This window comes from Gopherus evgoodei, chromosome 5 (genome assembly GCF_007399415.2).
Source record: "Gopherus evgoodei ecotype Sinaloan lineage chromosome 5, rGopEvg1_v1.p, whole genome shotgun sequence".
Lineage (NCBI taxonomy): Eukaryota > Metazoa > Chordata > Testudines > Testudinidae > Gopherus > Gopherus evgoodei.
In genome coordinates, this window is record NC_044326.1 from 114,425,917 (window position 1) to 114,451,528 (window position 25,612).

A 25,612-nucleotide genomic window follows, 5' to 3' on the forward strand; every position below is an offset into this window, starting at 1 on the left:
AGATCAATATACATACACACTTGAATTCAATTCTTGAGGTTCAGATACATAGCAGAGATGAGCTTGTAGTTGCTAAAAGTCCTTTTAGAAATAGTCCATAGGTTACAGTCCAATGTCCATATTCAGGGTGACTCCAGTCAGTGACTGGGGTTCTCTATCCTTATGGCTTAATGTTTCCCCCTCTTGAAACCCAAAGCAGATCTGAGATGAAGTAGGATCGTGGCCCAGGGTTCTTATACATTTCCAGCAGCCTTTCGGCCTGAGAAAACAATAGGCCTAACTCTCCTTCTCCCAAACATCCTGGCAATTAGTACAGGGTAATTTATCCATTAAACAGTTCAGATACAGGTTACCACAACCTTCAAAGAGACACATAGACAATAATACTATTTTACACAAGTATCTTCCTAAATGTTAATATTCCTTTTTAGATCTTTGAAGCAAAGTGATAGCAATAGACAGGACTTGTTTGCTTACATCACAAGCCCTGAGTAAACATTTACCCTTTTACCTCTAACAGTGCAGACTTGCATTTGAAAGCTCTATTCATTTACATATCTTCCTAACCAGTTTCTACAATTCACCCATGGGTTAGGTCAGTCTGAGTTAAATAACTCTTTCTGGCCCTGTCGCCTTTCAATGAAATATTATATCACACTCATAACGTCACAGCCCTTCCCTAGGGTTAGGGTTCCCATGGTTAGGGCACTTGGAGCTAGGGTTAGGGTTCCTATGGGTAGGACTTCCCGCCCTAGGGTTAGGGTTCCTAAGGATAGGGCACTTGGAGCTAGGGTTAGGGTTCCTAAGGGTAGGGCATCCCCCTTCCCTGTCCCCGGCCGCTCCATCCAACCCCTGCTCCTTCCTGACTGGCCCCCCGGGCCCTTGCCCCCATTCAATCCCCCTGTTCCCTGCCCTCTGACCGCTCCAACACTAACCCACCCCCTCAACTCCCCTGCCCTCTATCCAACACCCCCTCCATGTTCCCTGCCCTCTTACAGCGCTGCCTGGAGATGGGGGCCGGGCCAGGCTGGGGCCAGGCTGGGCCGCTCGGCCAGGGTTGGGACTGGAGCCTGGGCGCTTGGCCGGGGCTGGAGTCGGGGCGCCCAGCTGGCCAGGGCTGCTGAGGTCAGGACTGGGCCAGAGCCAAGCCACCCGGGGATGGGGTCGGGGGCCAGGCCGGAGCCGTGCATCGCCTGGAGCCCTCCTCGCACCCCCGCCCTCCTACCCCAGCTCACCTGTGGGAAGCCACTGCTTCCTTCTCAGCTCTCCCAGGCTTCCCGCGCAAACAGCTGATTCACGGGAAGCCGGGGAGGTGGAGGAGAAGCTTGGGAGCGTTCAGGGGAAGAGGCAGAGGAGGAGTGAGGTGAGCTGGGGCCGGGGGAAGGGCAGGACAACCGGTTCTAAAAGGGCTTCTAAATTTAACAACTGGTTCCGGCGAACCGGTGGGAACCGGCTCCAGCTCACCACTCAGGGAGGGAGGAGAGACAAGAAAAAGGGAAGGGTCCATAGGGCACATGCAGTAAGAAGGGCTGCAGCAGGGTCTGGAGAGGCTGGGACAGAAGTTGGGACTTGGGAGGCGCAGGGGGGTCAGTGGGCACGGCACTTTGGAGGGGACAGTAGGGGGCGCTGTGGGTTGGAATTTAGTGCGGGACGGGGAGGGGGCGCTGTGGGCTGTCGCGGTAGAACTGGGGGGCACCGCAGGCTGTGGCGGTGGAGCAGGGCTGAGAGGCGGCGCTAGGGGGCGCTGTGGGCTGTGGCGATGGCTCCGGGCCCGGATCGGCTGCTCTCGCTCCTTCACGCGCCCGTTCCAGGGTGCAAGGCTGCGGCTGCGCGCGTTCCAGGGTCGTTTCCGTTGGTGACGTCCGGCGCGTCCGCCGAGGCAGAGGTGCAGCGAGGAGCTATGTCGGCGCCAGCCGGGATCCCCCCGCGCCCCGCCGCAGCCCCTGGAGGGGCCAGAGCGCCTGCTGCCGCGCCCAGGGCGCCGCCCTGTCAGAACGGTGAGGAGCCGAGGCCGGGGATCCGCTCGGGCCTAGCGCTGGGGCGGGGCTGGACTGGCCGAGCGGGGCAATCGCGGTGGTGGTAGAGCGGCGAGGGCAAGAGGCAGAGAGTGGGGAAGTGGGGCTGGGACAGAGGAGGACGTGGGGGGGAGCTGGCATGGAGGAGGGTGTAGCGGGGCTGGGGTATGGGGGCTGGGACAGAGGAGGACGTGGGGGGGGAGCTGGCATGGAGGGGCTGGGGCAAGGGGGCTGAGACAGAGGAGGGCAGGGGGGACTGGGACTCTGGGCTGGGACAGAGGGCGGGGGGCTAAGGCAAGGGGGCTGGGACAGAGGAGGGCAGGGGGGACTGGGACTCTGGGCTGGGACAGAGGGCGAGGGGCTAAGGCAAGGGGGCTGGGACAGAGGAGGGTGGGAGGAGGTTGGGAGGAGTAACTGGGACAGAGGAGGGTGGGGGGCGGTGGCTGACTCTGCCATGTGGCATTCCCATGTTTTTTGTCTCGGTTAGCTGGGCTGTGTGTGTCCACTCACGGGTTTAGCACATGTACTTTGCGGTCTAGTCGTGCTCCCATCTAGCTGAGTGACAAGCTGGTTTAATGTCACATAACGTGCTTTTCGGGATGCAGTGTCTTTAGTTCACAGGAGGTTCTCGTAGTCCTCTGAGTGGTTAACTTCGATTGGTGATACAGACTGAGGTTCAGGAGCCACATGTGGCTCTTTAATGTGCCTCCTGTGGCTCTTTGCAGCACATGTGTGATTTAATTGTTAACCAAACAGGATGCTTTTACCGTGGGATTGTCTAACGGCGAAATGAGCGCTGCTGCTACTGATGCAGTGGTGTCAATGACAAGTTAAGTCAATGGCATGGCGCTCTCCCATCGACTTCTGTATTTCATCTCCTGGAGAAGCGTACGGTAAGTCGGCAGGAGAGCGTCTCCTTTTGACTCAGCAGGGTGCAGACACTGCTATAAACTGACCTAAGTAACATCAATTTCAGTTATATAACTTACCTAACTGAAGTAGCATAACTTTAGTTGATTTACAGCTTTAGTGTAGGCCAGCACTATTTTGTTAATCAGTTGTAGTTGATAAAATAATACTTGATCAGTCATTTTGCTGTGAGCATAATCTATGGGTATAAAAACTAAATATGAATATATAGTACTATAGCAAATGAAGCCATGAATTTACTACTGTGGATCTTTTTTGGGTAATGTTGATCGCTACTTTGGCTCTTAACCACTGTGGTCTGAGTATCGCTAGCCTAGATGTTGACTTCCCTCTTTACAGACACTCATGATTTGCAGGTGGCGGTGACCTATTTAGCAGTATGAAGAGCCGGCAGGAGTGACTTTTCGTGTCATAGACAAGCATGCACAGCTATCTAGACATAGTTTGTGTTTTTTACTGTGTCTGGTGTTTGGGAAGTGGGCATGCAGTGTTTGAAATCAAGGAGCTGTGTAACTGAGAGGGAAAAAAAACCCAACCTTTGATAAGTTTTTGACTATCACTGCAATTCTGGCTCTGAAACAGAGGAATAACTTCTCGGAATATTAAATAGTGCCAGTTAGGCTTATTCAAAATAGTAAGTGAGGTAGTACAATGTTTTCCCTCAAATTTAATTTAATTTTGGAAACTTTCTAGGTGGGAAACTGCATCTTGGGAACACTTTGGAGGCTGTAACACATTCAGGCATTGGTTCTGCAAACACTTAGACACACGTTTTATTTTGTGCACCTGAGTAGTTTTGAGGGGAATATTTGCATTCCCAGTGGATCTGTTCATATGCACCAAATAAGCATGTGCATAAATCTTCAGGGTTAAGACTTTAGGGATTTTCAGGAAATAAACAAGGGTCCACTGCATGATTATTCTTAAAAGGATGTGAATTACTAAAACATGATGCTTTTTGTTTCTTCTGGTGTTTTATTATAACAAAATGAGAAGACATGCACTTCAAGTTACATATCCTAAAATTGAGCAAACTGCCTGTGTTTTATAGCATAAAAATATACTAAGAGTGTATGTCTTTACATATGTTTTAATCTACCGTGATACTGTCACTGATTTTATAGCTCACAATTTTAAAATTGATCGTAAAATAAGTATAATTGATTTAATGAAGTCTTTACAGCTTCTGATCCTAATCAGTTCCATTTCTCTCTGTTATTTATATTAAGCATATTTGCTAGTTTTGCATTTTAACATCTTCTCCTAGGCTCTGATTTTACAGTCAAGTTGGCATGGGCACAGAAATTGGTCTTTGTAGATCTGTTTGCAGGATTGAGGTCTTTAATTTTAATGTCCTTTGGTTATACGAACAAAGTTTTAGCTGTCATGTTTAGGCAACAGATTGTGAATCAAGTTCATGCAAATATTGCTGAAGGTTTGTAGAAACCTGGGACGATTAAACAGAAACTTTTAAAAAGCGACTTTCAACTTGAATTTTGTAATAACTGTGGCCAATGTACGTTTTTCTATTGTTATAAAATTCTAATGTAAACAGTTGTTTTCAAATAAACAGCCATTTCCATGCATTGTTGAAATCCAAATATTGTGACACTAAAAATAGGAAACTATAACTGACTTCATATATTTTTACTGTATTAAGACCATGGAAGAAATGTCAATAATAAGAGTAAAAATAATAATGACCATTTGGATTTTTAAAATTCTTTCATTATAATAGTTTAAGGGCTTATCAGCAACATGTGTAAATAATTTTGTTTACAACTTCTTTTAGTTTGACCATTTACTTGTGATTCAGACAATCATTTTTAATTCTTAAAAGTTTAAAAAATAAACTAGTAGCTGATTCTTGCATTTTGCACCTTGTTAGTGCCATAATTATTATTGAGTATCTATTCGTTTCTTGGTTTGCATATCCTTTACCTTGGGATAGATTTACAGTCATGTAGAGTTGGTGATTCATAGGTAAGGTGTTAATTTAATTTGTCACTTTACATAACCACACAATAACATTTCAACATTTTTGAAAAAGATAGTTTCCAGGACTGGTAGATCAAAAACAAAACTTACGTGCAGCATTTGGGGCATTGTTTATATAAAGGAAGGGGAGAAAGAAGGGAAACAGGAAATCGAAAAACAAGACTGCCAGACTTGATTTTTTTTTTAGTTTTAATGCCATGTTCCATTTTGCCCAGAATGGCACTATCTGCTTCCTTGAATTTGGTCTATGTTTCTAAAATCAGTGTTTCTTATATGTTGTGAGGAGTAAGTAATGCGTATGTAAATATAGTTACTGATGTGTTTGCACATGCTAGAGATAAGTGTGTTGCTGCTAGAATACTGCATTCACTAGCCTTCATAGTTTCTGCCAGATCTTCCCCCAACTCTTGGAATTTATTGAAGCCTCATAAAGAGCTCAATCAAAAGACTTCCATCAAAAGGATTTAGTGTTTGGCAGAGGTGATAAACTGGGACTTGCAAGTATTCAGAATGATGTTAGTTCTTATGACCTTGTCCCTGGATCAGACAAATAGTAACAAGTCCATGTGAAGGATCCTTAGTGATTTTCATACTGGTACACGCTTTAAAAAAATTATGTTTTGTAAAATTGGCTTACCTTTTGTTTGTCCTAATAGTTTTCTTCCTAACTATTCAACTTTTCCTGTTTGATTCTGTGCCAAAACCCTTCTTTTAAAATACCTATTTTGCTTAGCCCATCAATCTTGAAGTCCAAATGTAAGAACTTCTCACTGAATATTTGAAAGTAAAATTATTAATTATAACTAAACGTGTTGCTGGTGGCTGCTATCTAGCTGAAAAATGACATCTAGATGTAGGTAGTACTGTAATATGAATTCAGACTATTCATGATTTTTTTCCAACAGTTTTAAGGAACTGCAGTGTTAAAAATTAGACATGTTGAAACACTAAACACTAAAGAGATAATCTATTAAAAAATCCACACATTTCTGTAGGAAGACTTTTTTATAATGTTGTTACAAGTGACACCTAAGATTACAAGTAAAATAGATGCTTCCTTTTTTTCATTTTGGTTTGTGCATTTGATAGCACTTTGGGGTAGTCAGTTTCACTTAGGCCCAGTCTACCTATGGCTTTTGCACTGGTATAATTGTTGGGTAGGCTGGATTGTTTAAATGCCAGTATAGTACAACCCCTAATGCGGATGAAGTTGTACTGGTCTAAAGGTTTCTTAGACCATTATAGCTTCTTCCCTGTCCCATATGGGAATAAGCTATACTGGTATGACTGTGCCTACACTAAAAGAGTTTTACCACTTTAACAATATTGGTGTAGTTAAGGTGGTATAATTTTTACTTTTAGACAAAGCCTGCTTCTTCTTCTTTATCAGATTTTCCCTGTTTACATGACTCTCTTTCTGCAGCAACAGAAGAGATAAAATGGAGAGAAAGTTGTTAGAGGTTTTGAGGGGAAGTTGTAGTAGCTGAATCTCCAACTCATATTTTGCAGTTATCTAGATTTCAAGTTAAAGGTGACAGGTTTCAGAGGGATAGCCATATTAGACTGTATCAGCAAAAACAATGAGGAGTCCTTGTGGAACCTTAGAGACTATCACATTTATTTGGGCATAAGCTTTCATAAAGTGGGTTATAGCCCACGAAATCTAATGCCCAAATAAATGTGTTAGTCTCTACGGTGCCACAAGGACTGCTTATTTTTTTTCAAGTTAAAGGTGTATGATTAATGATTATGTTGCTTTTCAGCTAGGTATCCATCACCAATAGTAGATTCAACTGTTGTAATTAAAAATGTAAGGCAATATTTTAAAATTTAGGTGCCTGAAAAGCACCTACATCTGTATTTAGTGTGCTAAATAAAAAGGTAGCCTGATTTTTCAGAAATACTGGGAACTCAGAGCAGCCCTGAGCGCAGGCAAACTTTATAAATGAGCCCAGGCATGGATTTAGATGTCTAATTTATTGCATCTAAGTTTGAAAATACTGGCTTTTACTCTCGTAGTTTAGAACAGAGGTCGGCAACCTTTCAGCAGTGGTGTGCCGAGTCTTCATTTATTCACTCTAATTTAAGGTTTTGCGTGCCAGTCATACATTTTAACATTTTTAGAAGGTCTCTTTCTATAAGTCTATAATATATAACTAAACTGTTGTATGTAAAGTAAATAAGGTTTTTAAAATGTTTAAGAAGCTTCATTTAAAATTAAATTAAAATGCAGAGCCTTCCAGAATGGTGGCCAGGACCTGGGGAGTTTGAGTGCTACTGAAAATCAGCTCGCGTGCCGCCTTTGGCGCATATGCCATAGGTTGCCTACCCCTGGTTTAGAACTTATTCATTGTTAGTAGTAGGGTTTGGAAAAATGACGCCTACCAGCCAGACATCAGTACAAAGGATGTTCATGGGAAGGGCCAGTGGCCCAGTGAGTAGCCTAGTCCCCTGTCCCACCGTTAATGACAAGAGGGGGCTATTGCTTGGATTCTGCTTGGGGTACTATCCCTCTGCCTGTGCTCCATTTGGGAGGGGAGCAATCTTTTGGATTAGCCTCTGATTGGTTAGAGGTCTGATAAATTCAGAACTCTTAACTCTGAGCAGCTTCAGAGGACTGGAGCTGACTGCATACTTAGCAGGAATGCACTGCAACAGTTCACATTTATTTCTCATTCCGAAGGTTATTGTTCTTTGCAATCAAACAGGTTAGAAATTTAATACTCTAAACTGAAGCTTAGATTCTGCCAAAGTTGGTGGTGGTTGTTTCCCTGTTTGACAAGTATGAAACTCACCATGACTATGTAGCCTATGAGTGGATTTTTCAAGCTCTGGTGAAAAATGTACCTTATCTTCAAACTTTTCAAGATTGCTGAAGATATTCTGTCTAGATTCCTTTGTTGTTAAGCTGTATATCCAGTACACTGATGCTCTCCTTAATCCTGCTGACAGCCACATTCTGTAATCCTGTTGTCACACTGCTGTGTTCTACCTAATATGGTATTTTGAGCATCCAAACCTCACTTATCCAAAACCCTCCTGTTACCTAAAACAAGGTAATGTTCTCTGGGAATTTCAGTAAAGATTTGGATGAAATTTTGAGAATTCTTCATTCCTTGCTGATAGCCCATCCTCAGGTGAAGTAGAGATGGAAAAGGAAGCCATTGGGATCCAAGAAATTCCAATCCTGCCTAGCTCCTTCACTCTACAAAATGGAGTTGCCTAGGAGTTATGGAGCAGTAGCACTTGTGTAGAAATCATAAGATCTGGATGAACAGAGTTCTGTGGCGCTTCAGCACTAGATCCCTCTTCCAGCAGCTCCGCTAAGCTGACCAGCTGTCTATAGTAATGAGAAGCACCTTGAAGTCTTCACACACATTCTCCCCAGTTATCCAAGCCCAGTTATCTCAGTGTTTTTGTATGTCCCCAGAGACCATTGGATGTAATATACAATATTCTGTTTGAAAGAGCGAATAAAGAGTAAAGTAATGCAGGAGCAGATCTGCAGTATGATAGAAATAGGGGGAAATGAAGGAAGGGAAAAGAACAAAGGTAGAATTATCATTAAGGTATACTTTGGTAAAGGCACTTTATTTTTTGTAATTGGGGCCCCCTCAGAAATAGTCTCTGGCCTAGTAAGGGATGAATCGTATCTTCCTCTGCTTGAGGGAACCTCAAGGTGTGAGTATATTCCCAAGTAGCCTAGATATTTTTTAAGATCCATGTCTTTCCTTGGTTGGTCAGGTTGTATGGGCAAGGGATGAGGATCTGAAGCTGATGTGGATATTCTGACCCCCATTATTATGAGTCTACAGCATTTATTTTAGTATGTTTAATATATGATAAATGCACTTAGAGCTTTGGATGAGCACTTTTTCATATTTATAAGACAATCTACTGCACCGAGGTCAGTTCCACTTTGTAGTCTCTAACAATGAGAGGCATCAGCAGAGCAGTATCTTAAATTAACTTGTTGGTGAGTTTTCTGCTTAGTTTTCAGGATTTACACTTTTTGCAAATCTGAAAGTATGTTGAGAAGTTTCCTTATGGAATTTTAGGACCCTTGAATTGCTGGATACCAGGTTGGTATTTAAAGCAAGTCTCTGCTTTTGTAACGGATTAGTTCTTTTCTAGACCATAACAGTTAATATTTAAGCATATTTTAGATAGTTGTTGTGAACTGTTAATTTTTTTCAACTAATGCTGCATAAGTGAACTCTGAAACTATTTACATTATAAAATAAAGTTAATCTTTTTTAAACTATTAGACATGCTAAACTATTATTATGCAGTTTAAATGTCACAGAAGCTGATACCAGTATTCTGTAATCAGAGAGATTTTTGTGTAAGTATACAGTAATGGCCAGATACTGCACTCCCTTTTCACTTAAAATTACTGTTGTACGATCGAGCCTTAAATGCCCAGAACCTTTCTACTATAAATGTAAAATCTGCTAGTAAAGGACTGGAATTTTTCAAATGTAAAAGTTATGGATCTTTTTTAAATTTGTTTTTGTGTGATAAAATTGTTCTTTCTTTCATTGGCTTAGCTACAAATGAGTGTCATTTTCTTCTTCAGTTTTCACACTTATAATCTGCCACTTGTAGTGAAAGAACAGAAATGTTTGTGGTGTTAGAAGTGGCTACTGAACATACTAAAACTTATACGGTATTTAAGACTGGAAATGAAGACAATTCAGCGATTACGGGAGATGGAGATTTTTAGCAGTGAGATTATGGACTAGTGGTTCAGTCTCCATTCATTCCCAGTCTTATTTTTTCAATGCTAATTTTAAAAAGGCATAATAAAATTTTTGTACTATGCACAGTCCTTTCACTTGGAGGTCTGGAAGTGGAAGAAGTCATATTACACTGCGCTGCACTACAAAATACAGCTTTACTGACTTTTTTTTGTATTCAGTATAAGAAATTAAAAATACACTAAATTAGATGGTCAAATGCAGTTCACAGATACACATCGTTAGAGATGTCATAGAATTTGTTGGGTGGAAAACTAGTAAATATAAGGCTTCAAAAATATTTGAATAAAACAAGGCATGACAGACTGAATTATTGATGCCTCTTTTCAGGTGGCTTAAGGCATGAGGTCATAGTCAGTAGCCCATTAATGGACGCCATAAAATAGCTCATTACTGTTAGAGTAGGGCTCATTAATTTTACATTTCATTTTTTAAAATGTTTTCTTGGGCTATGTTCACCATTGCCCTCTACTCTGAAAGCTACTTGGGAAAGAGTTGTAGGCATCTTTTGGCCATTATTTGTTTCTCAGCATTTTTAAGGATTCCTGGACTATTTGGGATTTTTTCTGTTTCTCAAAAATCCAGTAGCCCTTTCAGCAGCACTTTGTGGCCTAACAAATGCTCTCAGCTCACTTTGTATGGGGGGCGAGGGGGAATTGAACAGCTCTCACTTTAGTTTTAATGATGAGAGTGTGCCCAAAGGCCATAAATTGCTGCTGAAAGGGCAGCCTGGCACTTTGGAGAAAGGCTGTTTAAACTGTCACCCTATTTTTTCTCCTTCAGCCCCTCACCGCTCTTTCCAAACTCTCTCTTGATCTCCTGCCACCACAGAGTGCATTATCTTTATTCCTCCATTACCTTTCTTCCCTGTCTGTTGAACATAATAATGTGTAATTTCAAAAAGGCTCTATCAGCTAATCAGAAGCCAGCTTTGGACAATTAGTGCATAGTCATGGCTAATTTGAATTTATTTATAGCTACAGTATTCAGACTGCTCTTCAAATTAATCAAAAAAGAACTAGATAAATGTCAAGCCAGATTAGAGTGGGGAAAAACAAATGAGAAATTCATATATAACTAAAAGTACTTGTCAATGACTATCTTGTGCCAGAGAACTATGGGGCAGTGAATGGAAATAAAGAGCTATTTTCCTGGATACTGTATGTTTATAGCTGGGCTTTTGTGGGGGCTCAGACTTCAAAAACAAGGTGAGGGAATACTGGGAAAAGCAGTAGCAACTCAACATTTCACTTTAGTCATCTCTTAAGATTTCATAAAGCTAAATATTACTAACTTTAACCACTGATGGATTAGTTTGAATGGAAAATTTTGTTGTCCTATCACATTTAACAGGTTGTTTTTGAAAAAAATAATATATGGAGATATACCTATCTCATAGAGCTGGAAGGGACTCTGAAAGGTCATTGAGTCCAGCCCCCTGCCTTCACTAGCAGGACCAAGTACTGATTTTTCCCCAGATCCCTAAGTGGCCCTCTTAAGGATTGAACTCACAACCCTGTGTTTAGCAGGCCAATGCTCAAACCACTGAACTATCTCTCCCCCCTCCCCATTGGCATTTTTCTGTTATAAATACCAAAAGTTCCAGGTAACGTTATTTATTTTTTTCTGTTATAAATACCATTCTTTTTCAGGGGCTTTCTAAGATGTTTGTTTAAAAAATAATCCCCCAAATATAAATATGACATGTAGCATCTTAGCTTGGGGAAATCTTTTTACAACACATTTTCAAGTATCTGAGATGGAACTTTGAAAATTGTATTTTGTATGTGTACACAAACTGCTTTAAGTATTTTATTTTCACATAAATGTCTGCTACTTTAGCTATTCTGTCCTTTCCACTGTTTGGAAGTAGCTTCCTTTTTTGATGCTGTTGGTTGGTTGCTTGATCCTCCTGCTGGCATGTTAATGCTAATAAGCACACTGATCCTCCAGTCTGTCTGTATGTCAGCCAACTGCAATAAAAGTGTATGTAACCCATACAGCTTTAATACATATGACATTTTCTCATCTTTTCAGGTCCAGTGCAGAATCAAATGCAGTTCCCTTTCGGATATGGCTTACATCTTGAAAACTATAGTGCTTCCTCCGGACACTACCCACAAGTGCCCCATGAAGCTGTCCCCTCACAATTGAATAACCAGTATGTTGCTGATTACCACTCTGCTTGCTATTCTATACCAGTTCAAAGTGTCATGACACCTTCTGTGAGTCCCAGCATGTTGAACACACAGCAGTTATACAGTGGGGCTCCTCATCCTGTGGAGTCAGCTGGAGGACTTACCCAAGGAGCAATATCATCTGCATCCTATTTACATACAAGTGTTCCACAGTCGTATTCTGCATTGAGTAGTCATTACAGTTCTTCAACTAGCTCTTCAGTGGCATCTCAGGGATTTCCCCTTTCTTCTGGTCATTATGCCATGCCTATCATCTCTAGTGCTGTATATCCTAATCTTTCCTATCCTTCCATGTCTGTTAGTAGTCCATATGGGCAGGTATTTACTTCCCAGAGTCTTCCAGCTGTTGGACAGTTCAAAGAGACTAATACCTTTCCTAATCAAAGTTCAACTGTACCTCGTACGCTGCAACAGCAAGTTCCTTTGGGATATAATTCTACATCATGGTCCACTTCAGATTTTCGGTCAGCTCAAGACAACTTCAGCAGGAATAACACTGGATCCTTGGCTAAAGCAAGCAACCAAATAAATACAGGTATAGTACTATGCAAAAATCAGGAAACTTCTAAATGAAATGAAGTATTTTTCCATAATTGAAGCAATTTAAGTGATAGTTTATAATGATGATGCCTCATGGAAATCTGAAATATTTTAAATGTAGGTATTTCTGTTAATTTATTTTAATAGACGTTATCACCTCCTGTTCCTTATTAATCCCTTGAAGACATTATTTTCTGTTTCTGAGGACATAATTCTCTCCATAGCAGCTAATTGTGTTATTGCTGACAGCTGTATGACTTGCAGCTCTCTCAGTGGAAGTGAGCTAAGGAAAAAGACAATATTTTTGTGCAAATGTTTCTAATAAACATTTTGGGAAAATACATAAACATGCATAAAACAGAACTGAAGAGTCAGAGAAGAAGTTTCTAATACGTAGTATATCTATGTTTGGGGGAAAAATAGATAAACTAGATATATTTTCTCTCCATCAGCTCGGAAGACAGAGAACCTAATCAAAAATCAGTTTATCATGCCCCAACATGGTGATTAATACTTGCAAATGCTAGTGAAGGAAAACTCTACTTATTTTTCTGAGCCCATTCTACAAATTCAAAAAGTGAAAAACCACTTATAATCTAAATGCATTTGAAAATTTTATCTCTGGTAGCAGCCATCTTGCTGATAAGTTACTTGGACATTGGCAGCATCATATATTTAGCAAGGTAGCTCTCAATGTCAACTGTAATAAGAAAAACCCTTAATTCTGTTAGATACCTTCTTTTGTTTAAGGTGGTAAGTTTCTCACATTTTTAAGTTCCTGACTGTGAGCTGAGCAAGATGGGTATAGTCTTCCTTTACTGGAAGAAATGAATTCTAAACAACTGAACACACCTGAATTAGAAAACAGTCTATTTCAAAGTCTCATTTCACATTTGGAGATGATGTAAGAATTTTTTTAGCTTGGAAAAGGGGACTGGGGTTAGAGGCTTATTAAAAGAGAGTTTGAGAGGTGCTTATCATGTTTCTTTAGCTGAAGGTTTGTCTTGACTAGGAAAAATGGTTGAGTTCTGGTCAGGCTAAGCCCTGGTCGACACTACTGGGTTGGGTCCAATTTAGCCGCGTTAGGTCGATTTAAAAATGAATGCATCCACACAACAAGCCCCATTCCGTCAAACTAAAGGGCTCTTAAAATTGACTTCTGTACTCCTCCCCGTCAAGGGGAGGAGCACTAAAATCGACCTTGCTGGGTCGAATTTGGGGTAGAGAGAATGCAAATTGATGGTATTGGCCTCCGGGAGTTATCCCAGAGTGTTCAACTGTGAGTGTGCTGGACAGCACTTTGAACTCCAATGCACTGGCCAGGTACACAGGAAAAGCCCTGGGAACTTCTTCGTTTAATTTCCTGTTTGGTCAGCGTGGTGAACTCAGCAGCACAGGTGACGATGCATTCCCCCCCCCCGAATCATGGAGTGTAGAATGTTTCTTCACTGCCCCTATCATCTCTGTCGCTGAGGTTATTGCAGACTAGAAGGCAAAAAAAACGCACTCGCAATGACATGTTTTCCGAACTCATGCAGTCCTCCCGCAGTGATAGGCACAGCTTAATGCATTGAGGCATTCAGTGGCAGAGGCCAGGAAAGAATTAAGTGAGCGCGAAGAGCAGAGGCAGGATGCAATGCTGAGGCTAATGGGGTAGCAAACAGACATGATGAAGCGTCTCTTGGGGGAGCAAACAGACGGGGGAGGGATAGCTCAGCGGTTTGAGAATTGGCTTGCTAAACCAGGGATTGTGAATTCAATCCTTGAGAGCACTGTTTAGGGATCTGGGGCAAAAATCTGTCCAGGGATTGGTCCTGCTTTGAGCAGGGGGTTGGACTAGATGACCTCCTGAGGTCCCTTCCAATCCTGATATTCTATGACAAAGCATCTGTTGGAACTGCAGGAGAGCTAGCTAGAGCACAGACCCCCGCTGCATTCACTGTATAACCACCTACCCTCCTCCCCATGTTCCATAGCCTCCTCACCCAGATGCCCAAGAACGCAGAGGGAAGGCTCTCGGCACTCAGCCACTCCACTCCAGCAGATGGCCCAGGCAACAGAAAGCTGGCATTCAAACAGTTTGCTTTTTAGTGTGGCTACAATAAGCAATGTGGCCTTGTCCTTCCATCCTCCCCCACCCCACCTGGGCTACCTTGTCCATTATCTCATATATAAAAGAAAGAATGCATAGTTTCAAAACAATAGTTACTTTATTCCAAAGAGTGGAGGGTGGTTGGCTTACAGAGAATTAAAATCAACAAAGGGGGTGGGTTTGCATCAAGGAGAAACACACAGCTGTCATGGCCAGTCATGAAACTAGTTTTCAAAGCCTCTCTGATGCTCAGCGTGCATTGCTGTGCTCTTCTAATTGCCCTGGTGCCTGGCTGCTCAAAATCGGACGCCAGGCGATTTACCTCAACCTCCCATGTTGCCATAAACATCGCCCCCTTGCTCTCACTGATATTATGGAGCACACAGCAAGCAGCAATAACAGTGGGAATGTTGGTTGTGCTGAGGTCTAACCAACTGCGTCAGCAAGATTTTAAATATCCAAAGGCACATTCTACCACCATTCTGCACTTGCTCAGCCTATAATTGAACTTATCCTTACTATTGTCCAGGCTTCATGAGCCATGGGAAGTGGTGGAGCTGTACACCATGCCCTGGAGATTGCTAGGAACCGGACAGGGAAGATGTTCCCAGAACCCCCGGCCAAGCTACGTGTCCGGGGATGGGTACCAGTCTTGCTGCACCGTCTGCTGCTAAGGCAAGGAGCTACTGCTGTGTAGCAATGCAAGGTGCTGTAGGCTCTTCTGCGTTGGATGCTTGGAGGTCCTGGTAAGGCAAGGTACTTCGGCCAAGGCAAAAGAGCAAGAGCCCTGGAGCTGTTACATGTGTCAACCATAGAAGTGCTATTGGGTGTTACAGCACTGACTGGACTGGAATGTACGGCTGCAAGATTTCTTCACCAGCGACAAATTACAGGAATATGATGCACCTAAAATCTAAAAAGGCCTGCACATTTCCTAGAGTCACTACCTTTGATAACAGAATGTCATTGATTGCATTGGCTGCTTGGATCACAGCAGCCCTGTCATAAGCAGATAGTTAAGGGTTAATGTCTCTTTTACCTGTAAAGTGTTACAAGCAGTGAACCTGGACCACCTGACCAGAGGACCAATCAGAAGACAAGATACTTTCAAATCTCGGTGGAGGGAAGTCTTTGTTTTGTGTGTTTTCTTTGTCTGTTGTTCTCTCTGGGTTCTGAGAGTAACCAGACGTACCTATAGGCTCTCTAATTTTCTGTTCAAATAGTGAGTACAAATACAAAGGTGGTTTAGTCTTTTTGATTGTTGTCTTTATTTGCAAATGTGTATTTGGCTGGAAGGATTTTAATTTGTATTTGTGCTGGGGGGAAGGCTTCTCTCTAGTGTCCATAAGCTAAAAGACCCTGTAACATTTACCATCTAAATTACAGAGACAACTTTTACTTTTTTTCTTTCTTTTATTAAAAGCTTTTTCTTTTTTAAAACCTGATTGATTTTTTCCCCTTGTTGAGGCTCAAGGGAATTGAGTCTGTACTCACCAGGGAATTGGTGGGAGACAGGGAGAGAAAAGAGGAGGGGGGAAAGTGCATTTCCCTTTGTTTTAAGATTCAAGGAGGTTGAATCACAATGATCTTCCAGGGTAACCCAAGGAGGGAAAGCCTGGGAGAGGCAACGGTGGGGGAAAGGGTTTACTTTCCTTATGTTAAGATCCAGGGGGTCTGGGTCTTAGGGTCCCCAGGGAAAGTTTTAGGGGGACCAGAGTGTACCAGGCACTCCAAGTCCTGGTTGGTGGCAGCACTACAGGATCTAAGCTGGTAGTTAAGATTAGATCCTGTAGTGCTGCCACTAACCAGGGCAGGTTAGGGATGGTCTAGACAATATTTGGTCCTGCCATGAGGGCAGGGGACTGGACTCGATGACCTCTCGAGGTCCCTTCCAGTCCTGGAGTCTACGAGTCTGAGTCTATGAGGAATTCATGCTGGTACCCCATCTTTTGGACTCTAAGGTTCAGAGTGGGGATTTATACCATGACAGCCCTCACAGTAGACTTTCCCACAACAGCAGCAGTGACGGTGAGCTGAGCAGGCTCCATGCTTGCCGTGGTATGGTATCTGCACAAGTAACCCAGGAAAAAAGGCACGAAACAATTGTCTGCCATTGCTTTCACGAAGGAACGGGTGACTGATAACGTACCCAAAACCACCTGCGGCAATGTTTTTGCCCCACCAGGCATTGGGAGCTTAACCCAGAATTCCAGTGGGCAGTGAAGACTGCGGGAACTGTGGGATAGCTAGCCACAGTGCAACACTCCGTAAGTCGATGCTAGCCATGGTAGTGAGGACGCACTCTGCCGAATTAATGCTCTTAATGGGGACGTATGCAATCGACTGTATAAAATCGATGTCTAAAAATCGACCTAATTTCATAGTGTAGGCATACTTTAGTTAAGCACTGCCTAAATTCAACCGTTTGTGTAGTTTGAATGCAGAATACCTTTTAGTTTAATTTTAATATGTTGAGTTTTAGTTTAGGCTCCTGCTGGATTGACAGGGATAGTTTGTCAAAAGGTTATGAAAAAGAAGTGTGCATGTTTTTTACTTATTTTAACTATAAAAACTTGAAGATGCTTGTCCTTAGAATTCTTAGGTGAAGAACATCTATATATTTCCTTTTCTTCCCACTGTCTAATAAAAACTGCTTTCCTCACCTGTCAAAATTGAAGGTTTTCGGTTGTGAGCCCCCTCACAATCCTTGTTCACGTTATCTCCTTCAATAAGCTATATTTTCAGCCTAGAACTGTGCTGGGTTGCCAAGAAGTCTCTTCTGCTGCTCTGAGATGCTTACCTGCTGCTGCTTCCATTCCTACTTTATAGGGGATTTGCAATTGCAAAGAGAGGTTAGGAAGCTGGCTTCTTCCTTTCGTTGCTTGCAGATCCTCTTCCTATAATGCTACGCTCCTTAAAGATTCCTGACACACGCTCTCCCTCTTTCTTGCACTTCCCCTTCTCTCCTCCTTCACTCAATAAATAACTTCAAAACATTGAAAACTAAATCACACTGAAGTAGCTAGTGTCAAGCATTAAGTAACTTATCTGAAATGGAATGATGACATAAATCATTTCATTTCTCCAAATCTGCTTGACTTCTCTTCTTGCCCTAGTTCTTTTGTTTTTCTTAAAAAGGTTAAATGCAGAAACCAGTTAATGCCTTGTTAAGTTTGAAATTTTAAATAAATTAGTCAGGATATTGAAAATTTGAAGTTTCTCAATAGTAATAAACTTGACCACGTTACACACATCCCAGGGAAAAAATGACAAAATATTATCAATCCAAAATACTGCCATACATATCTATAGTATTAATGTGAACCTTTTTGTGTCTGTTCAAATTCTCAGTGTTAATGTTGCATTTACAAAGATTTTCATTTAAATGAAAAATGTTGATTGTCAGACATGTTAAAATCCATTATTTATTTGCTCTGAACAATGTTGTCTCCAAGGAACATGGTTTTTAAGACAGGGCAATAGAGCTGGCAGAAACCTAAATGAGAATTTGAAAGATGCATGGAGTGATATTTTTGCGGTCTTTGGTTTGTTCCTTAATGAAGAGGTCAGATAAGAAATCATTTCTTAATTGAAAGTATGAGTGCTAAAGTAGTGTTTACATACATTTTTTCATTCAGTAAATTTCTGTCTGGTTTTAACTGATTTCTGAAAAACATCTATATAAAATTTCCACTACATGCATCCGATGGATGAAGTGGGTATTCACCCATGAAAGCTCATGCTTCAAAACTTCTGTTAGTCTATAAGGTGCCACAGGACGCTTCGCTGCTTTTACAGATCCAGACTAACACCGCTGCCCCTCTGATATCTGTATAGATTTCACTTTGACCTTCAGATTTCAACTAACTTAACATTTGCTTAGATTGTAAGCTCTTTGGTGGCAGGGACAGTCTATTTGTTCTGTGCTTGCTTGTACAGTACCTATCACAAAGGGGCACTTATCCAGATGTGGGGCTCCTAGATCAGGGGTTCTCAGACTGGGGGTCGGGACCCCTCAGGGGGTTGCGAGGTTATTACGTGGGGGGTCGCAAGCTGTCAGCCTCCACCCCAAAGCCTGCTTTGCCTCTAGCATTTATAATGGTGTTAAATTAAAAACACTTTTTTATATATTGGGGGGGTCACAATCAGAGGCTTCCTACGTGAAAAGAGTCACCAGTACAAAAGTTTGAGAACTACTGTCCTAGTAAATAATAATTCTTGGGCTTTTAAAAATCAAAGGTGGGGGATGGAATTGCCTAGTATGGTGTAATGTAACTTCAAAATAAATATATACCTATTTACAGTTACATACCTAAGAATAAGCACTAATACAGTATTCCTTTTCTACTGTACTAGAGCAATATAACACCTAACTCATTGAATGTGAGGTAGATAATTATGCCACTGGCTGATCCAAAGATTAATTTTTCTAAGTCAGTGAGCTGTACCCAATTTAAGTTTATTTTGTTCTGTTTGAGATTATTGTGTTACATACAACAGGCTGAATATTCTTAACGTTAATTAGGCAAAAGCCAATTCTATAATAAATTTGCACCATTTGTGAACCTGGAATAAACAAAGCATTAATAAATGTCCATGTGGTGGTAAATTCCAGACTTTTGCTGAGATTTAGAATTTTCCAGCTAAAATTGCTCAGTAGATTTTTATCCATGACTAATGTGGCATTCATTATATTGAAAGTGTAACCTGAATTGCTGCAACAGTCAGGTCAGGATGCCAAATGTTTCTTTGTTCCTGGTGTAATTAATTCACTGAAGGGGGGAGTGAAATAGTTTTAGTTACTTTTTCAGGTTGTTGATGCAGGCTTAAAGCATTTTCAGACTGAGTAAAATTTGTTTGGTATTGCTATAAAATTTCCTGTCTTCAATCCTGCGCTACATATATTTAGAAAAAATGTAGTTACAAGCATAAATATTTTTCTTGATTTACTTTCCTTTCATCTTCATTACCTCTGTTTCTTATTTCTTAGAGAGTAACTTATTCAGTTTAGCACAAGAAGTATTATACAGTTTGTGTCCTGTGCTTAGGGAAGATTGACTTAAAATTTGCAGCAACTCCTTAAAATCTTCTTGCAGCTGATCACTTTAAATGGGTCCTACTCCATTTTTACCTGCTTGGTTGGCTATCCAAACTGTTTTGGTATCAAACATTAAAGATGCTACACAGACCTCTTTTTGCATAGTTTTAAAGGAAATAGTTTTACCTGGAAGTAATTTTTTGCATGTTAGGAGCTGGCCACTATAGACACAAATTTCCTATGCAGAAAACTTCATCCATGTAGAGATTTCTTTCACACCAAAACAGATGGAAAAAGAGAGCCAAAAATCCAGTAAGCCAGGCACAACTTAAAACCAAATTGATATTCTCCAGGTATCTCTGAAAAGTATCAAAAACAAAGTAATTCAAAAGGAAACAGGATTTCAAGAAATTACAGGTATCTCAGAGGCAGATATTTTCCAGAATGTGTACCCTCACCACTTTGCTTTCGTGGATACAGTACACAGAAATGATCAACAAAATAACCTCAAACCCTTTCAAGGACATCTAGAACACATTTTCTGGGATTGTCCATAGAATGAAATGTTTTAACTCATATATGTAAATAAATTTACAGAAAACATTGGACATAGACTTTGATAAGATAGTCAAAGGCTTTAAGATTAAACCTACAGTTTAAAGTATGTCTAAACAAGATATGGCAAAGATCATAGCTCAGGAGATTGTCCTAAAGCCATTTAGAGGAGCAAAGTGAACTTCTTGTAACATGCAGGAAACAGCAACCTGTGATTAAAATTACTTTTTTATTTAAAATGTCATTTTTGTGTAATAAACAAAACCTGCATGCATGCCCAACTAAGGCCAGATCTACACTACAAACTTTTGCTGGCAGAGCTCTTTCAGTGAGGGGTATGATTTGTGACCAAGGAACCTGTGCCAGCAAAAGACCCTAGTGTAGATGCAGTTATACTGGCAAAACTGCTTTTTTTTTTTCCTGATATAGTTTACTTTTGCCAGCATAGCTTATTCCAGCCCCTTGCGCCAGCATAGCTTATTCCAGCCCCTTGCTTGAGCAGAATAAAGTTTTGCCAGTATAAACTGTCCAAATTAGGAGTGCTTTGCCAGTATAATATAAATATTAGTTTGGACCTGGGCTAAAACAGCACCATGCTGTGTACCTGTGCCCTGTGTACCTATAGTGCCTATATAGAAATCCTTTAGGCGATCTACTTGTTCATCTACATCTGTGCTTGTTGTTACTTAATCACATAAGTGTACACATGTATGTATAACAGCACCTCACAAAGAAATTGTATTTTTACCCATATAACATTACATATAAAATGCTTGACAGTTAATCAAAATTAAGAAATGCAGAAGTTAAAATGCCAGCAGCGGTGTTAAACTGGCCATATTGTCTACTCAGTGTTTTCTATTCCTGTTTAAATAGTTATCATAGCTTTATGTTATAGTATACCACAAAATATACAGGATATAGAGTGTGACTTAGATTATATTGCTGTAGCTGCACATGGCCCTGGCTATAACGTTAAGTCTTCTAACTGCAGAATGTTACCACAAATGCGGGAAAGACTGTCCACCAAAATACAGAGAGAGTACTTTTAAAGGGTATCTTCATAACTGTGAATGGTGCCACTGTACTGACTAATGATTTGCAATAGAAGATCTAGCTTGACGTTTAAAAGCAGAGAGGAATGCTCAGCATTTGAATCCATGATAAGCCAAGAGGCTGCCATGGTTGCAAGGCAACTGGTTGAACTATAGTTAGTTAACAAAATACATTCAATTTAAACATTGACTTCCCTTTGTCATGCAATCGTACATTGACCGCTCTGTGCCGAAAATGGTAGCTTCATATTATTTTAATTTATATTTAAGGTTCTAGCTCATTTTTAGTGATTAATTCTTCACTGTAATGTCATAAAATATATTTTATATTATATTGCAGTTTTCCTCTAATTCTGGTTAACTTTAAAGGGTTTTCTGCACTTTTTCACATTTACTGTGAGCTACAAAATATTGTTAGTTTCATTGGTACATTTTTATGACATCTGCTAGCTGGAATATGGTAGTGGCTAATCAAGTTTGTCTAGGATAAGCCAATAGAAAATATGTACTTAAACAGATGTTCCGTCAAGCTTTATCTTAAGCTTGATTACTGTATTGTAGGTTAGTCACTACTTGAGTATTTACTTCATCTCCTTGTCAGCTGAGAAAAAAACTGTTAGCAAAATTAAAACTGCTGGAGATTGTGGTTCAAGAGTGAATGGCATACTTAAAGCAGTAACAAAGGTTATAGTTAAAGTTGTGAACGTGTTCTTATTGTAATACCCTGTTTTCAGTTGCTCAGGACTCTCCAAAACTTTTCTCTATGAATATGTAATTTTTCCAGGCCTTATTTCTGCATTTTTTTAAATCATGAGAGAAACTGTTCTGATGTTTTGAGGGAGTATAGATAAAAGCCCCAAACTTTTCCCTATAAATTTGTGAAACCTTTTTGGATAGCTTTCTGCTGCAACAATTTTGTAATAAAATTAACATTTAGCAAGGAAATAAATCATTAAGAATCTTTGAATGTTCCAGTGAAAATTAGTTAGATTTTTTTTTTTATCTGAGTTATGAACAATTGATCATAGCACTTTGTGCATATAGGTACTCTGGGGCTACTGCTTTTAGTGCTTTTACCAGTATTCTAAGTAATAGAAAAATATCATTGCTCATCTTTTATATAAACTATCTCAATTCACTCTGTCTGGCATAATTAATAAGTAGTGCCCATTATTAGAAACTGTCAACATTTGTGTATACACTATAGAAAAAGGTATATTGTTTCATTAATGTTTTTTATTTATTTTAGATTTCAGCAATAAACCATTCAGAAAGTGTTAGGCAGCCTAGTAATTAAACAAACTTAAAATACAATGACTACTTAGTATTGTTATTCATGTACAGTTAACGCTTTAACTTAGCCAGCAAGTAAATAAAACGAACAGAATTGTTGCTTTAAATGCCCTCTTTCCCCTCAAGTGTTCCCTAAAACCCACTCAAAAAATATTGTACTATTTTGAGAAAAAGTATAGTATCACATGATAGTCCAATTATCTGATCCTAATATATACACAGGAGGTAGAGTTAAGGTTGCACATACAAACTTGGGCTTTCCTGATTTGAGTTGTAACTGCAACTGTAACAGTATTTATTATTTAAAAATATAATGCATATTTATCTATTTTTTTACTTATAACAGTTGTCTCACTTGTAATGCTGGTGGTCAGGTGAATTTCTTTTGGTTTTATTTTTGCCATTTTAATAGTCTGATCTGGTAAAATAATCATCAAAGACTTGATCCTGGCTTCTGGTTTATTGGTTTGCATTGGCAGATGTTACCTTGTAAAAGCAGGTAGTCTGTACCTGTATATAAACCGATTTTCTAATAGCTCTCAGGAATATGTATTCATAAGGAGAGAAATGAGCTTGAAGTGTTAGAACAAAGGTTGCTAAAAGTACAATTTATTCAGACTACATTGATTTTTGGTGGAAACAAAAAATTTTCGTAACTCTATTCGACCTACTCCCTTTTACAATATCTGTGCCCCTTTAAAACTCACTTCACTGAAGTGAGGATAGTTTTGATATGGTAAGTATTCCTAATGAGTTATATTCTGCCTCTTGGCAATTGTTTGAGTTTTAATGGGAAGATCCTATCATGTTCAGATGTTCAGAACAATATTGCAAAGTCCCTGTAAAAATATTTTAAGATTCCATGTGATACTAATTGCTGATTAAAGCATAATCCCAGGTTTCTGGGCCCCGTAGTTGGAAAGGACCAATGTCGTAAGGAAGCAGAGCAGTGGAACACTGCACAGCTGATTGCTGCAACTTGACTGTGCCACCTTACTTGAAGAAAGATTAGTGACTGGGCAGTACAACAGTCTCTCAGGCTGAGAGTGTGATTTTTGAGGCAGAATTACAGGGCATAGGTTTGGGGATGGATCAAAAATTTGGTGTATCCAGGGTCTACTTAGCATTAAACCATCTATCTGATGCTTTCTATGTGAAATTACCAACTTCTTTAGTTGTTGGTACAATTAATATTCAAAACAGTAGTCTCTTCATCTCAGTGGAATGTTTACTTAACAGAATTGGTGTTGAACTGAAAAAACACATTTTTCTTTCTTAGCAATATAGCTGTTTGAAGCTCTTGTTCTTTGAAATACTTTATCTTAGGAACTCTGAAACCAGCATTAAGTTAATTGTTGTCTGGTATTTGTGCAATTTTCTTTGCTAATGAGTAAAATGTTATCTTCCTTTTTCACTCTGTTTTTCAGTTGGTGTCTTAGATTCATCGCATCCTGTAAGCCAGAATGTTCAGTTTACCAAGCCTAGTGTAGAAACATCTGTTGTTTCTTCTGCTGTGACCTCTTCAATAAGAACACCTGTGGGAGACCACTTAACTGAACCTGCTTCTGTGCCTTCCAATACACAGCCATCGGAATCACTGCTTCAAGAAGGTATTAAAAGCAAGAGGAGAGTTAGCTTATTTTAGAATATATGTAATAGTGTCTTAACTTTTAATATTTATAAAGGTTTTAATATTTTTAGTTTTATTTTCCATTTTTTTTCCTGTTGACAAAATGTATCTGACAGTGAGCATGTAGGGCAAGTCTCTGTTTTGTCTTTTGATTTTTTTTTTAAAAAAAAAAGCACAATTTGGATTTTTTTTAATAGACCTATTAGCAACTTGTCCTACATACATTTATGTATAGTAGGGATTATAGTAGGGTTTTTGCTTTCTGTTGAAACCCCTCAGTGGTTGACTAGTGCCAGGGCACCCCTTGCTGCATTCTTTCAAAATGCTGTGCACCATTATCTTGTGTCTGCATTTATTCTGTCTACTCTCCTCTTTTTTGTTTCCATTCTCTTCTCACACCCCTTTTTTGACCTTTTTGCTGTTTTCATTTTTACTCCCCTCCCTTAGTCGTTCCTGGCTATTCCAGTTCCCTAATTTGCCAAAAGGCCATGTGCTGTTTGGGTAGTGTGCATCCATTGGTGATTCTGTGGGATCTGGTCACATGCTGTTGCTGCTGATCTATGTTTGAAAAGCAGACATAAAAAAAACTTGGGCTAGGGAGCTGTTTCCTGAGCCTGTAGCCCTATATAAATTGCTCTTGTGGCAAGCTGCAATAGGGACTGTTGTAGGAGCAGGGAGGTAAGATGTCAAAGAAGCTTCTTGGTGCTTTATTCAGGGCAGCACCTTTGTAGTGGGGAACTGGAATGAATCTAACCTCTTGCACTTTCATCATCCTCACTGATTCTCAGTGGTCCCTTCTGGCTTGCCTTCCAAGTTGTAAAACACTACTTTATGTATAGATGGAGATTCCAATTTCCATATTCTTTTTTTTACACATTTGCAGTGTTTTCTCTTGGCTACTTTAGTGCTCTGTAACTTACTACAAAATAACATTTTAATATATTTGTTTAAATAGTGAATACATAAATTTGAGCAAATACCAGTTTCAGTTACAATAAAATATGTGCAGGTGTAAAAAAAAAAAAAATTCTCAAAAGCTCTTAAATTTTAAGTACTTGGCTCTGATACAGTGTTTTCATACATAGGTCTCAAAGCCCTTTTGTAATCTGTGTTATAATCCCTATGTTTATCAATGAATAAAAAACCTAGGAAAATCCATTAAAATAATCTATTGTCTATCAACCAGACTTTATCTCGTAAACATGCAGAGATTAAAGCTATTCATTGTTTGAAAAGTACTATCCCCACATTAAATCTTTTTAAAATCATTACAGAAAGTGATATTTGTGGAAATTGATTCACAGCTGCCATTTGGTTCTTAAACAGTTTTACAGCCATGTTAAGTAGCTGAACAGAATTTAAACCCTACTGCCGAACAAAATTTAATTTCAGTATGGACATGCTAAACGGAGTTTGCTACAGCACAATGTTCCTTAATCCTCCGAGGCAGTTTCACAATAATAAGCTATCACATACAAAGCGCGTGCGGAGTCTGTGTCCAAACCAGG

General features: G+C 40.1%; 1 protein-coding gene across 3 annotated transcripts in view; it reads left to right on the forward strand.

Annotated features, from left to right (window-relative positions):
* Positions 1–1,885: 1,885 nt before the first annotated feature.
* The window catches only part of SEC24B (SEC24 homolog B, COPII coat complex component), a 100,359-nt gene continuing 76,632 nt past the window's right edge, over positions 1,886–25,612 (forward strand). For all 3 annotated transcript variants that reach the window (XM_030564570.1, XM_030564571.1, XM_030564572.1), the window contains exons 1-3: positions 1,886–1,997; positions 11,741–12,436; positions 23,902–24,084. In XM_030564570.1, coding sequence (XP_030420430.1) covers positions 1,901–1,997; positions 11,741–12,436; positions 23,902–24,084 — 976 coding nt within the window. In that variant the 5' untranslated portion in view covers positions 1,886–1,900. The remainder of the gene's footprint in view (positions 1,998–11,740; positions 12,437–23,901; positions 24,085–25,612) is intronic.